Source organism: Melanotaenia boesemani, chromosome 6 (assembly GCF_017639745.1).
Source record: "Melanotaenia boesemani isolate fMelBoe1 chromosome 6, fMelBoe1.pri, whole genome shotgun sequence".
NCBI classification, from domain to species: Eukaryota; Metazoa; Chordata; class Actinopteri; order Atheriniformes; family Melanotaeniidae; genus Melanotaenia; species Melanotaenia boesemani.
Window position 1 is genome coordinate 5,996,236 of NC_055687.1, and position 14,888 is coordinate 6,011,123.

At 39.8% G+C, this 14,888-nt stretch overlaps 1 protein-coding gene across 2 annotated transcripts; it reads right to left on the reverse strand.

Moving 5' to 3' along the window:
- Window positions 1–11,038: 11,038 nt before the first annotated feature.
- LOC121641180 (protein rapunzel-like) lies at window positions 11,039–14,887 on the reverse strand. Of its 2 annotated transcripts, none has more exons than XM_041987160.1 (3): window positions 14,730–14,887; window positions 12,768–13,264; window positions 11,039–12,693 (listed from the first exon to the last, which is right to left on the reverse strand). In XM_041987160.1, exons 2-3 carry the CDS (start codon window positions 13,259–13,261, stop codon window positions 12,000–12,002), a joined length of 1,188 nt encoding a protein of 395 aa, XP_041843094.1. In that variant the 5' UTR covers window positions 13,262–13,264; window positions 14,730–14,887; the 3' UTR covers window positions 11,039–11,999. The 2 variants fall into 2 exon arrangements, with proteins under 2 accessions (XP_041843094.1, XP_041843095.1); XM_041987161.1 differs by lacking the exon at window positions 14,730–14,887 and adding an exon at window positions 13,350–13,415.
- Between the last annotated feature and the right edge of the window lies 1 nt (window position 14,888).

Genomic DNA, 14,888 nt, shown 5'->3' on the forward strand with positions numbered 1-14,888 from the left:
GGCCCCCTGGATGAGCTGGACTAAACAAATTTAAAGAAGAAACTAAAAATTTGTCTTTTTTTAATATTTTTTACTTGTTTTACAGAAATAGAGGTAAAATGAAGCAACAACAAAGATGCTGACAGCAGAATCAGACAACAGGAGGTAGTTAAGTTGTGAATACGATCGACTGAGGGGAAAAGGCTTAAACATTTATAAACAGTCCTCTTAGTTTTCCTTCACGATACCTGATTTAAAAGAAAAAAGTTTTTCCAGTCTTTGCTGTGTATTTAGTTTTGCAGTGTCAGATTATTACTTGTTTGTAATACCACTTCACTTTCTTTCAGAATCACAAGTAAACTGTCTAATTTCTCCTCATGTGGACATGCTGCCCCTTCCCTACCGTACACAGAAATTAAAGGAAAATAAGAAATGCTGCTACGGACTGTGTTTGGCTAGTTTCCTAAAGATGCCTTAAGAACAAACCATTGGATGATTCATCACCTGCAATGCTGAGTAAAAACAACACTGAAGGGAACCACCTCAACTGCTCCGCTGGACTGCTGTAGGTCTAAAGGTGCCTCCAGATTACGGATCTATACAGCCCTCACCTTAATGTCCTCTATCTGAGAACACTTTCATAATCTTTATGGAGTAAAAAGTCCAAAAGAAAACTAAATGGTCCTTGAGTGACCCTTTTTTATATATGGTCTGAAATAAAGACTAAAGTACCACCTCAAGGCCCTGCTGCTCGTGTTTTGGATGCATAAATAAGGAAGCTGCTCAAATCAAGTTCTGATTTCGGAGGCTTTAATATGACCAGAGATGGACTGGGGGTGGAAATAGTTCGGCTTTCCTGTTTTATCTTCTGCAATCTGTCTTTTTCCATGGCAACATTTCCTGAAAATATGAAAATAGACAGTATCTTTGCTTCCATGGTTCTCACAGTTCTTATTAGAGAAGTTATTTTCAATTTTCAAATATATCAAATTTTTGGAAAAACAGAACATTTTATGTGATAGTCAGTCCCAACCAATCAACCAGTGGGCCCAATTAAATTAACAAAACTAACTACAGCAATAGATAAAAAAGCATTTTTGTTTGAGCATCTATGCTGACTTCAAAAAAGGGTTTAACATTATAGACCACATCATACTGCTTAAAAATTTGGGAAAATACAGTTTCGAGGGTCAGAAGTTACTTGATGGGCAGGAAGCAATAGACTATATAAAATCTGAACTCAGCCGTTTTACATGTGGGAATCCTCAGGGGTCAGTACTTGGTCCTAAACCCTTTAATTTATATATCAACCATCTGGTCAATGTTTCTCAGCTTCTTAACGCTTTCCCACTAACTAGAAGTTAACTTATGTCTTGACTGAAACTGGCTACTACTCTGTGAGGGATCATGAAGCAAGAATTATTTTTTACAGTTGACATTCTGACTCAGTAAATCTGCTGTTGTGCATAAATAAAGGAGAACCCTCCCCCAGTGGAAGGCAATGGCTGCTGGGACACGTCACCATGTTTGCTGAGACGCCTCCATTCTTCCGTCTGCTTGGTGAACGACTGCTGATTTATGTGTAACTATATAAAAAATTATTTTACAAGGTTAGCTTTATTGCTGTCCTGCTGTTGTCTTGTAAATAGAGCAGGTAATAGTGCATTATAAGCAGCTCTCCTGCTCCTTGTTGCCTATTTCTACTCACATATTAACTCATTTGCTTTGTTTGTTGGATGTCATTTGTTTTTTATTTTGTCTGAGCAATAAGCAACATTTAATCATCTATTTTCTGACTTTTTGTCTTATTATGAACTTCAGTTTGACGCTTGATTTGTAATTTAATTTCAGATCACATACTTTGTCAACAGTTTGTCTAGTTTGTCTAATAGTAAAATATCCTGATTCTTTGCCTAAACAGCCACAAATCAACACACCAAAATCTTGCAGAGTCCCTCAGCCATTACCTCAAACCAGCCGTCTATCTAGGATGTAATGACAGGTCAGATGGCGCTTGCTAAATATGAGTAACCTGTCCAAAATGCAGGCAGCAAGTAATTTTCATTCAAAGACCTGTCATCATCTCAGGTGTTCTGCTGTATAAAGCAGTCTAAAGTTAGATTCTGAATCCAAACCAAAAGCAGCAGCTTCCAAACTCTGAAGTCATGAAAACAAGAACAAAATTCCAAATTAATCCAGTTAATATTTGCTGAGATATGTCAGCTTGAAACATCCATACAACCCGGCAGCTTGTGTCTAAAGAACACATAAGCACACACATGAACTCCACACACTGAGATAAAAATGTCAGAAATGCAAGTTCTCGTGTTTGCATCTAAACTGTCCTTGACTTTTTTTTTTTCTTCTTTTTTTAACGATGAAGTCGACACACTATTCTCTCAGGAATGTCTGTAGTTTGGGTTTTTGAAAGTGGTGTTTACTTTCGGAGTAACGCCGGTTTTTTTCCTCTCCAGATGTTTCCAGGTCACAGAGAACAGGGCGTCTGATGGCAGATTTCACTATCACTTGCAGGGACAAAGGGAAAGAGCTTCCTCGGTTCATTTCAAGGGTGCTTTCATGGAAAATCCCACCAAAGCTGTCTGTTTCACTTTGCTGATTGTTCTCATCTTATCTCGTGCTGTAACTTGAGCATCGGGTGTAAAGTCCACAATTAATATTTTTTCTTAACACTTTGCCGTGAACAGCTTCTTCATGATTCCCACTTAAACCAGCTGAACTTTCCCAACAACCTGATCTGTATGCAGACCAGCGAGAGGCCAGCAGTCGGCCCGTCTGTCACTCACGCAGATCAATACAAACTCCAGTTAGATCTGAAGAAACAGATAAGATTCAGAGGCTGGGAGGAGGCGGAGTATTGATTCCAAGCAAATTCACCTCGAGTCCATCTTTGCCCTTACAGAAGCCACTCAAACCACCTTCAGTTCAGCAAATTGGAAATCTAATTACTCATACTGGGAGACATTTCATGTTTGTAATTCTCATTACTGAAAGCCCCCTAAACAAATGGCATATGCATGGTGTATTAGTTTTAGGTACTGAGAAGCAAAAGAAACATGTAAATCATATGTAATTTTGCATTTTAAGACTTTTGTATCCAAACAAATTCAATGCAGGATATAAAATAGTTTAAAGAAACAGATCAATACCACAATTACCTCTGTGAGTTGCTAATGGTTTGAAAGCAGGCTAACAAGCTCGAAGTCTATTTATATTCCAGTTGAAAGGGGAAACTCCCAGAACCTCCCTCAATGGTGAGGTTACACATTGTCATCCCGACTCCTTCGTTAATTATACCTCTGCTTTAAGAAAACATGCAGGGAACTCTTCCACTAAACGAAGGATTTATCTGATGCAGGAGGTCTGCACAAAAATGTTTTTTAAAGTTTTTTCTCCACTTCCTGTGACTTGCAGTATAACATATTATCATGACAACCAGTGAATTCAGGAAATCATTTTCAGTAAACTGAATCTTGTTCCTTTTAGATGTATTTTTCCAGAAAGTCTTTAGCTAACATGCTACCTGGAGCTAACAGATAACACCCGATCCAAGAAACAACAGGCAGAAAATTCTCATTTTTCTAATCTGAAGCTTTTATTTGGTCCAAAAAATGCAATAAAATGAAAGTTTATGTGCTGTTTACTGTATGATGTCAGCGTTCTTGAAATGCAACAGGAATCCACCAGGGACAGAAGACAAGTATCGACCTTGATTTTCCACATTAGCTTTAAAGTCAAGCTTTACTAAAATGATGTTTTAGAAACTGAAACGTTTTAGAGGACAGAGCGTGAATCCAGACAAAGGATTTTTAACTAGTTAACTTCCAGTCAGGAGCAAGACCATTCCTCTGACCTCCAGGTCCATCTTACACTCGGTATACTTCCCCAACTCTCTGTCTCAATCTCTCAACCCCATCCATATCCATACCCTTTCTCATCATGTCCATTCAGCCTTCCCTCCTTTATCCTCTCATCCATCCTTCCCCATCCCTCACCCACTGTTCGCTGCATTCAACCCCCCTTTCCACCCTTTCGTCCATTTATCTCCCCTCTTCCTCTTTGCCCCTTAGAGCCTCACTAACCTCTGCCATTCCTCTGTGTTATTAATCTGTTTATCCCTCCTTTTTCTCGTTTTCAGGTACCATGTGATGGTCGCTAAGCACCTGATACAGTACACAGACAGACTTCCATTATCTTGACACCCCAGTTGATCCACTTCATTCATCGCCTCATCCTACCTTAAACCTTCACTAAATCACTAAACTCACATTGTGGTGGTGTGGTCCTTCCTCAGAAAATTGTCATAAAAAGAACAGGAGAAATAAAAAGTCCAGATCAGCCAAATCACCTGGTAAAAGTCATCTTTCCAGCCAGGGTTTCTCAGAAATGTACTTTTTAAATTATTATTATTTTTTTAAGTCTATAAAGGAGCAAAATATTCAAAATTTTCCAAACTTTCATTGCATGCCATCTGGAGCAAGATGAATAAATACTGACAGGAAATTGACGCATCTTCACAAATCCTCATTTTGTAAACTTACACCGCTATGGATGAGATTTGTAAATGTAATAAATAAATCATATCTTTGTTAAAGCTGTGTTCGGGGAAAAACACCCTTTACTAAAAGAAATCAGCACTGGCTGCTTCCTTGGAAATAGAAAACAAAACTGATCCAGTGCATCAGAATCTGTTTTACTTCTTCAACCAGCTCATCCTGAACTTTGTGCACCTTCATCCATACCGACCAGCTCCTGGGGGGTATGTGCTGATTCCTTCCTCAGGCTCTTAAATGATTAAGCCCAGTTTTTTATTTGTTCTCATGAAGATTTGAGTCAGACTGGGAGGGATGACACGGCTGAAGGGAATGACTCTGTGATGTGGTATTTCCTGGTTTTACTCTCCTTCATTTCCTCTTTCTCATGATTTTACTCATTTTCCTCCTCGTCTCCTGGGATCATTGTGCACAACTCCGCTTCCCTCATTATGTTCATGCTGCATTTAACCAGAGAACAACATTGTCTTGTAATGATTATTTGTTTCTTTTGAAATATAAAAGCATTCTTTCTTTTAAAGCCATTCAATAACATAATCTAAAAGATGATTCAAGTAATAACTTCTAAATATGTTCTGATAATTACAATATGTAGAAGTTTAATTTTTTATTATCCAAAGTGTTTCTGAGAAAATTGTGTCCTAAGGTGAGAAAAGAGATTTTAGGAGCTGCAGATAAACAATAAAGGCAGCAACCAAAACACAACACAACAAGGTTGTAAAGTCGGGGAGAAGAACATTAATAATCTGAGATTCCTCCGTCCTGACAGGACCGGTGACCTGCAGCAAACGAAGGAGAGAGGAATCCGAGTGTGTGTGCAGGAGTTCAGACTGCTGCAGCGTTGGAGGTTTTTACAATGAGACTTGATGGGGCCTTGGAGAGGAATGCAGACGGAAAGGGCATCAGTGGAGAAAAGAAAGTGTCTGAAAACATGAGGGAAATGTTGAGGCGCTGCAGATGGCCGAGACATATGTTTATGCTTTACTAACAGATGACACACACTCTCTGGCCATTCATCAAGTCCACCTTCTAGTACCGGGTTGGACCCCTTTTTCCTCCAGAGCTGCCTTAATTCTTAGTGTCATAGATTCAACAAGGTGGTGGAAACCTTCCTCAGAGGTTTTGCTCCATATTGACATGACAGCATCACACAGTTGCTGCAGGTTTGTCAGCTGCATCCATGATGAGAATCTCCCGTTTCACCACATCCCAAAGGTGTCAGGGTGTAGCAGAGGGTGTGGAGGCAGGACCTGAATGCAGGACTGGGCATTCAGGTTCTACAGATGGTTGTGTGTAATAATCCCAGTAGATCAGCACTTTCTGAAATACTCAGTCCTGTCTGGTATAAACACTGCTGCCATTAGACATAACAGGACCTTAAAAACGAGCCAGTCCTCAGTTCTGGGTTGAGACCTGCAGCCAGTGTGTCACTGAACAAATGTTTTAATGCTTTTAATTGGATTAGTCCACTCACAGAGCAGCAGCCTGGTCGATGCGTCCACTCGGACTGATGGGTAATAGTGTTGTGCTGCAGGAGCTGGCGGACAGAGCTATCCTACCATTGATTGACTCTTCCCTCCAGGGCCTCTCTGATGCTAGCATCCATCCTCTCTTTCATTTGTTTATGAAATATTGATATTGGCTGCTGTCTTCTTGTGGAGATTCAGCTTGATGGAAACTGGAATGTTTAGAGGAGCTAGAAGTTTTTAATCATTTTTTTTGTTTCATCATAGCTTTCTGATTTGTTTTCTTTTCATGAATAAAACCTTATTTTATTGCTTGTCCATCAGAAGGACAGGAAAACTCTCATTTCATCATCTACATTTTGCTTCAATTTCACCTTTTGCTCCTAAACAACGTTTTTAAAATATAAATATACGTATAAAATTGCCGCAGCCTGTTTTCATGTTTTTGACTAATTCCTCTTTTGAGGTGGTGTGAAACGTGGCATCAGACTGTTTAAGTCTGGGCTTTTTCTTTAAACACTTATCTTCACTTCTGTAAGCCAACAGCGCCCTCTGTCTGCAAACTCCTTCTAGCACCTTTTCCTCTGAAGAACTCATTCTTTCCTTTCTCTAAATCTCCAGTTAAACTTCCATTTAACCGCAGACCCGTCCATCTCTGGCTTCTGCTGCAAGAGATGTCTGCAGTACACAAATGCTTTAGTCTTCCCATAATGACAGTCAGGATTGACGGGCTACCACAGCCAGAGCCTTTTATGCAGGAGAGCTTCTTGGATCAATAGTTGTTACCTAGGCAAAGCCCACACAACCACTAATGAATCCACTGGCTCACAGAGCAGATATACAGTATACAGGAAACAAGCAGAGGAAAATCTGAACACTTCTTGAAATAATAAAGATAAAACCCCACAGAGTTTCTAACAGGTAAACGGGCCTGTTGGAGCAGTTTCCGGTTTTATGTGTAGCTTTGTGACATTTGAGTGGCTGGCTCTCTGAGCGGCTGTCTGGCACACCCGTCTGTCTGCGTTTTCTGTTGTTTCAGTGTAGGATTAAAGTCCTGATGCATCAAAGCTGCTAGAGTGTGTTAGTCACCTGTCTGGGATTTCTGATTGTAAGAAGGTTTCATGCTAACGAGGCAGCAGGTGCAGCATCAAGCGTTACCCTGCAAACTGAATATTTGGACAGTGACACCACATTTTCCATTGTTTGTATACTAAAGCACATTTTATTTATAGTAACACAATGATGAAGATGGTGAACACAGGAACTAGGTGACAATTATTTTAACTTAAATACTGGATATTAGCCTGAATACAAAAATCCACACTGATAAAGCTCCCAAATAATAATTCAATACCTCAAAATGTCAGTAGTCCAATAAGAAATCATGCCTTGATGATTTTTAATGTTTTTCATACCAAATATACCAAATTTATGACCTTTAACATTTCTTTAAAGCATTTTTTAAACATAAACGAGTGTACTTGCCACTAGTTTTTAGTGTTTATAGAAAATCTTGAGACTGAAATGATTAAAAAAGCTGTGGCCAAACTGAATCATACCTTTTGATGCCTGAAGTAAAACTATATCGATCCAGTTTAGATAAACAAAAGGTCATTACACACAGAGGATGTAACCTGCAGACACGTCCAAACCTGTGGTGGACTTTACAAAAGCTTTTTGAGCAACAAGAGAAGGATTATCTAAATATTTTAACAACTAATTAATGAAGACAGAAGCTACTTTCCATCCAGTAGCTGGTTTGTCTAAAAGAGGTTAAGCATTCTTGACTTATTTGAGCAGTGACACACTCCAAAGCTCCGTGTTTGTCCTGGTTTGTTAAAATCAAAAATAGAGTCAGTTCTGTGAATTATGTATGATGTTTCCATCGGAGCTAGAGCTCAGTCTCAGCAGAAACTATGTAAAAGGGATGTTTGTAAAAAATGTAGTAGCAACATACACTCACTAGCCACATTATTAGGTACAACTTTTCAACTGCTTTTTAACACAAATATCTAATCAATCACATGGCAGCAACTCAATACATTTAGTGACTTTGAACGTGGCATGGTTGTTAGTCTAAGTATTTACTGGGATTTTCACACACAACCATCTCTAGGGTTTACAGAGAACGGTCTGAAGAAGAGAAAATATCCAGTGAGCAGCAGTTGTCTGGACCAGAATGTCTTGTTGAGGTCAGAGGTCAGAGGAGAATGGACAGACTGGTTGGAGATGATAGAAAGACAACAGGAAGTCATATAATCACTGGTTTCATCCAAGGTCTGGAGAACAGCATCTCTGAACACACAACACGTCCAGCCTTGAAGCAGATGGGCTACAGCAGCATTAAGACCACACCGGGTTCCTCCAGTCAGCTAAGAACTGGAAACTGAGGCTACAATTCACACACACTCACCAACACTGGACAATAGAAGATGGAGAAACGTTGCTGGTCTGATGAGTCTCCATTTCAGCTCCACATTCAGATGCTAGGCTCAGAAATAATGGAAACACAACAGTGGAAACAATGTAAAAGCATGAATTTATCCATATTTTCATGGCCCACTTTGTGAGAATTAAATAGGGGTGTGAACCCAGTACCTGAAAGGAGGACCTGATAATATGGCAGATGGTGTAGGTGTAGGCTGCTGTATTGTGTAGAGGAATGCATGCATATTACAAGCCCTAAGCATGTATGACATATAAACCTTGACATATTTTCTCTCTTACTCTGTTCATGCATCTTTAACCCAAAAACACAAGCATGTAAAGAGATGCAGCTTGTAAAAGGTGGTGTTGGGAATAAACTGTGAAACTTTGGATCGATGGAGCCATTACATGCTCTGTTATGAGTTTGAAAGTTTTTTTTTCTAAAAACTGATCTTTTAACTTTTCTGTTCTCATATCAAACAAGTGAAAATCAGCTGCTGTCAGTTTATGTTGATGTGAAGCACAAAGTATACCGACTGGATTCAGATAAACACCATGTTCAACTTTATATGAATCAAAGGCTTTGGCTTATACCAATACGTATTAATAAATCTAATTATTGACAGTAATTTAATGATGTGGTTTTCCTGTTTTGCAAACAAAAAGCAGATCTTTGATATCTCTCTCTTCCAACTAGCAGCTGTTTTCTACTGTACAGCTTCCACTTCCTCCAGCACTGTGCTGCATTTTGCAAAATAACTCTGGATTGAATCTGACAGGCCTGATTTACGACCGAGAGGTTGAGCAACTAAAAACTCTGCAGATATGAAATGATGACCACAAGCTCTGCACCTACACAGAACATTATGAATGATACCATCCTGCTAAGCCAAGCACTTTGCTGCTCGCCTGCAGGATATCAGCTCAGCCAAAGGTTATTCATAGACTATCAAACCAGAGCTGTGGTCAGGAAATGCTGACTTATGTGTAAATATCAATTCAATTAGCCCGAGTCCTTGATGCTGAGGGTGCACAGCCTCGTTTTAATGTGCACAGGCACCGACAGCGCTGTGTAAATCACATTTGTACAACAGAGCCAGATATTAGATTACACACGTTTACGCATCCATTTACTGTGTGTGTTTTGTCAGTAATTGTTATAAAGAATCACAGCTGGGCTGATCATTCATCATGCACTGATTTTATTTAGATTTTCAGACATATAGAATGTGATGCAGCTTAAATCAGTAAATTATTAGTCAACATACAAGTTGTAATGTTTAGCGTGAGCAGGGAGATAATGAAGAACATTTACGTCACATAACATATAAAACATACAAAATAAGAGCAGTTTCCATAAATGCAAAAAATGCAAACACATGCAGAATCTTGCAGGTTAAACCTGTACAGGATAAAACTAATACAAATCACACACAGAGGCACACTGCTGGTTAACAGCGGAGTTTGAGTTCAGCCTTTTAGGGGTTGGACTCTTTAGAACACAAGGCACATTGTCGCGTCTCCAGCACCAAACTGTCTCAGCCTCTTTTTTTCACGCCTGAAGAAGTAACTCTCCATTCCCTGTCAGTTATGTAGGCCAGTCTGCTAAGCAGAGACAGAAATGGGAGCACAGTGCCATGGATGCAGCCTCAGCAAAACCTCTCCAGAGATGAAGGTGCAGAGGCTGTTTCTGCAGAGTTACTGTGTGCAGCTGAGAGAAAAACCCGGAAACCAGAGCAGCATTTCTCACAAAACTTTGTTTTTAAAGTACTGTTTGTGGTGTTCAGACGTTTATTAAATGTATGCGGTTAGGATTTAAGCTGTCTCATTATTTAATTTATTTAATTTACATGTTAAGGGCCAAATAAAGAGCCGACACAACTTATAGCAAGTTAAAGTGGTTAAATCTCTCTTTTTATTTACAATGATGAACTGATGAGGTGTCATGCAGCTTGGACACCAGGTCTCATGAGAAATAGATAAACAAGCAATGATACCAGCTGATGGTCATAAAATGCTTTTTTCTTTATTAATGTCTTTGCATTATTCTTTTCTGTTATCATTTGCAGATGGGGTGGGGTCTATTTTAAGTGTTTCACTAACCCTAAGAAGGACATTTTAATGCCTAAACAACCTAAACAATTAATAAAAGTGTAATTAAACAATGGCTAAAAGAAAAAGGTACTCTTAAGCCTAAAGTAAAAGAAGAACGTAATGGACTGTCTGTAACATCACCACCAAATTCCACCAAAAGCAGCTGATTTAACACTTAAAACATTTAAACCCTCCTTCTGTGACAGTTTCACATAGTGCAATAGGAATGTTCTGATGTGCACTGGCTTCTGTTTCTCTGTTTATCAACTTTACTGAAACTGCTGTATCCAAAAGCAAGTCAATATAACAGTAAAATTAATAGATGCACGGCTTAAAATGCAGCAGTTTCACAATAAAAACTTCAAAACTGCAACATTGCTGTTCTTTCTGCTCTCCAATGTATTTCCAGGCCTACTCAAAAAAATGTTTGTAAAGAAGCATCTGTTGGTGTCATCGGTTAGATAGGGCAGAGAAAACTAAATATATAAAAGCATTCTCCTTTAAAATGTCTTTATTTTTATTAAATAGTCATAGTGACGGATGCATTTGGCCCACTGGCTTTTCTCAGCGTATTTACAGACGTTTTCAGACAGACTTTTAAAATCATAAAATGTTTAGTTTGGCATCACATGAAACTGTCACATTTACTCCAAAACTGGAAAATTGTTCAATTTTCGAGGCTCCAAAAGTGTTCATTGCATTTTTCATTTAATCAAACCTACAGATGTGTAACTGCACAACTATGAAGTGTCCAAAAATGTTCATAAAGAGGTAGAAGATCAACGACCTGTGAACAGATCGTTGTTCATTTTTCATCTTCTCTTGATGTTCCAGTTAGTTAGCATCAGGCATAAAAATACACTCTTAGAGTTAGATATTAATAAATACAGGGTTAGGATTACTGTTACATAAGAACAGAAAATAAAGCTTAAATGTGAACACTGATGGAAACACTGGCACCATGTTGCCCTGAAAAAATTGACAAAATAAAACACAAACTAGGAGGATCTGGATGAGCCTGGTAAATGTTTTCTGCTGGAACCAGCTGGTAAAGCTTTTTGGTTAATGATGCATAGAAAAGGAAAAAAATAAAATAAAATAAAGAACTCTTCACACCTGTTGCTAAAAATACATTTTCTTTACTTATCTTTCCTACTTCTTTCTTACACTTTGATGTCATCAATAATCGTATAATAAGTCAGTCATGGAGGAAAGTGTCTGTCAGATACTTTTGTGTATTCTTCTGCAATTTAACTCAGTTTTATTCATAATATTCTATTATTTGGATACTTTAGCCTTGGCTGCTGATAAAGTGACTTGAGTGAGTACTAATAGTTAGGAAATATAAACAATGATATCAGATTTAGTATTTTCAGTTGATAATGAGGTTAAATATAGATATTCTAGCAGGCGCTTTAATGCACACTGCTGTAAAATCCCTCAGACCTTGAACACATCAGCTTTACTCTGAGTGCACACAAACAGCCACGTTCTTGTGCCTCTCCCAGTAGTGGCAGTCTTCTGGAAAGCTCCATGCAGCTGCAGACTCCTTGTGCCGGCTGACTGCATGAACAACAAACCCGTTGAGCTGCTTCTCCAGCACCTCCACCACCGCTGGGGCGTTCCCCTTCCTCCCCTGGCCCTCCATCACCTGCAGGATGCAGTCGCGGGGCACCGGCTGGGACTTGCTGCTGTACGACACCACCAGGTTTATGTTGTTCACCTGAAGCACTTCGAACCAGTTCTGTCCTGCCACGTGGTGAAAATGCTCCCCAGCGCGCCAGTTCCGGTAGGTGCTGCCTGAATGGTTGATGAGCCGCACAGACCAGCAGACCCAGTCATACTTCTTCACCAAGAACTCCAGAAGCTGCTGAGTCGTGTCCTGCAGGTTTGCCTCTTCTGTTTCTTGGAGAAGGCGTTGGACATCTAGTTTGGCTTGCTCTGGGAAGGCAGCAATGCAGGACTCTATTGTTGTCTTCATCCTGGACTCTACTTCTTCAATTTTGCTGCTCCACTCTTGGATTTTGTCCTGCTCCTCCTCTTGGCTCTGCAGAGTTAGAGCACAGTGGCCCAGCAGAGCAATCAAGCCCAAGCAGAAGAGTTCTTTCATCCGAACACAGAAATCTTCCAGGAGACGACGGTTCCTCGCCACATACCTGCAAAGCAGAGCCCATTTTTGATTCATTTGCCATCAGAACAGGTAAACATTTTTTAATATGATCATATTTACCTTTCTACCACCTCTAAAATCGACTCTCCAAAGCTGTTAGTCCCCATTAGAGCATCGTAGAGAACAAATAGGTTCTTCTCTCCTCCAGTTTTGGCAAAGTGCTCCAAAAAAAGCCTAGTTTTCACCTCCCTGAACTGCTGCTTCGCCTCCAAGATGTCCATATACTTCCGAAACTGGTTCCTGATGTTCTCCTCCACAGTGAAGTACTGCCAGTCCAGTTTCCCCTTCTTGATCTCACAGTCGATGTCCTCCAGCTGGCTGGAGAGAACATCCAGCTTGTTCCTCACCGTCAGGAACTGCTCTTTCACATAAAAGACTTCTTTGCTCTGGACGTTGTCTAAGGCCAGTCGCAGAACGGGAGCAGCCGCCTCACAGAGAGGAAACAGCTCACCCACAGCGCTTGCCAACACCTCAGCCCCCCTCTCAAACATATCCATCACAGCCTCAATGGCCTCCTTCTTCTGGGCCACAACTTTTTCCAGTGAGCTGCTCATTTTCTGGGAAACAGAGAAGCAAAATATCTTATTAGATTATATATTAGATGATAAGATCAGTGTTTCTTAGTTCCTCAGGTTCCATTACCTTGTATGTTTGAGATGTTTCTGCACTTTAACACACCTGGTTGCAATGAATGGCTCATTACAGGCTTGCAAAGAACTGTGGAGGCCCATTGATATGAATCAGGTGAGCTGAAGGAAAACATCTAAAACATGTAGGGTAGGGGTACTGACCAGAACTGAGAAACATTTTAACACAATAGATTTAGTAAAAGGTTTTCCTAATGCCGATTTTCACCCTGGCCGGGTTTAAAATATTCTACAAACAACCACTTATAACTTTTAGCTTCATTCGAATGACTGATCAAAGTTAAAACAAATATTCCATGTTTGAAGAGTTCCAGAAGAAAAAAAGAAACCCGATCAACCACATTCACACCAATCAACACTAAATCTGAAGCAGAAATAAACAGTTACCATCTAATGACAGAGCAATGTTCTCCTCAGTACTGTGGACAGTACTTTGACCAGAAGCCTCCACACCAACACCTCTGAAAACCTCACTGTTCCAGCATTGCTTTCTTTTAACAGTTGCCTCGTCCAGCTGGACAAAGCACCCGACCACACCTGCAGGATCAGCTTGAAAAACCTGACAAAAGCCCCAAAGCCTTGACCCAGCCTTGAAACTCTCCAAATATCAATCTAATCAATCACTGACATGCCCAAATCCACAGAACCCCCACTGAAAACGTCCTTGTCTTCACTGTATGACATCACAGCGTAAATCTCTTTTACAGAATATTCTCATAACTAGAGAGGATTCATTTTTAGGTTCATAAGCATCTTTTTAAACTTAGCAAATTGTGAATTAAAAGTGAGTTCCAACGATTTCAGAAAAAACGAATGAAAAAGATGAACTGGGTGTAAATAATGATATGACATAGACAAAATGGGGGCTTGAGATAGCTGGCTGAGAAAATGACACGGATGCCCTTCCGTCTGTGCATGACTCATCTCGAGGAGCACATCAAGGCCGAAATCATGTTAAAAAAAATCTCCTTTCACCCTGAAACAGACTGCAAATGAAGGTGCCCACTCCATCTATCCTCCAGATGCTGCGTCATCAAACATCTAACAAATAAACACGAATTTTGTTTTTAATTCAACATTTTTGAATAAATACCCGGTAATTTATTAAATTTGTGATTAAGAGGTGAAACACAGTTTTCTGTGTATTAAACAATTAAACATATATAAGTAAACACATCAGAGAGAAAATTCCTTTCCTATGTCAAAAACTGCATCATGTTTAACTGTCATGCGCACGGAAAACAAATGCGCAACGAAGGCTTTTTACGCACAAATCTTCTGAGAGAGAAGGACACACCTTCCACTGTTACCCCTCTTCACGTGGAAGATAGAGGCATTCATTACATTCCTACAATAACAGCGTTTTTTCCTTTACCTGGACGCAGTGGCTGCGCTGCACCTTCACGCCTGATGAGCTCCAACAGCTGCAAACAAGTTTTTTTTCTTCTTTTTCTCCAAGTTTGAAAAATGCTCACGGTTCACCCTTCTGCTGTGGAGCTGAGAAGGTCCACAGCCGGATTCAGAGATGCGCACT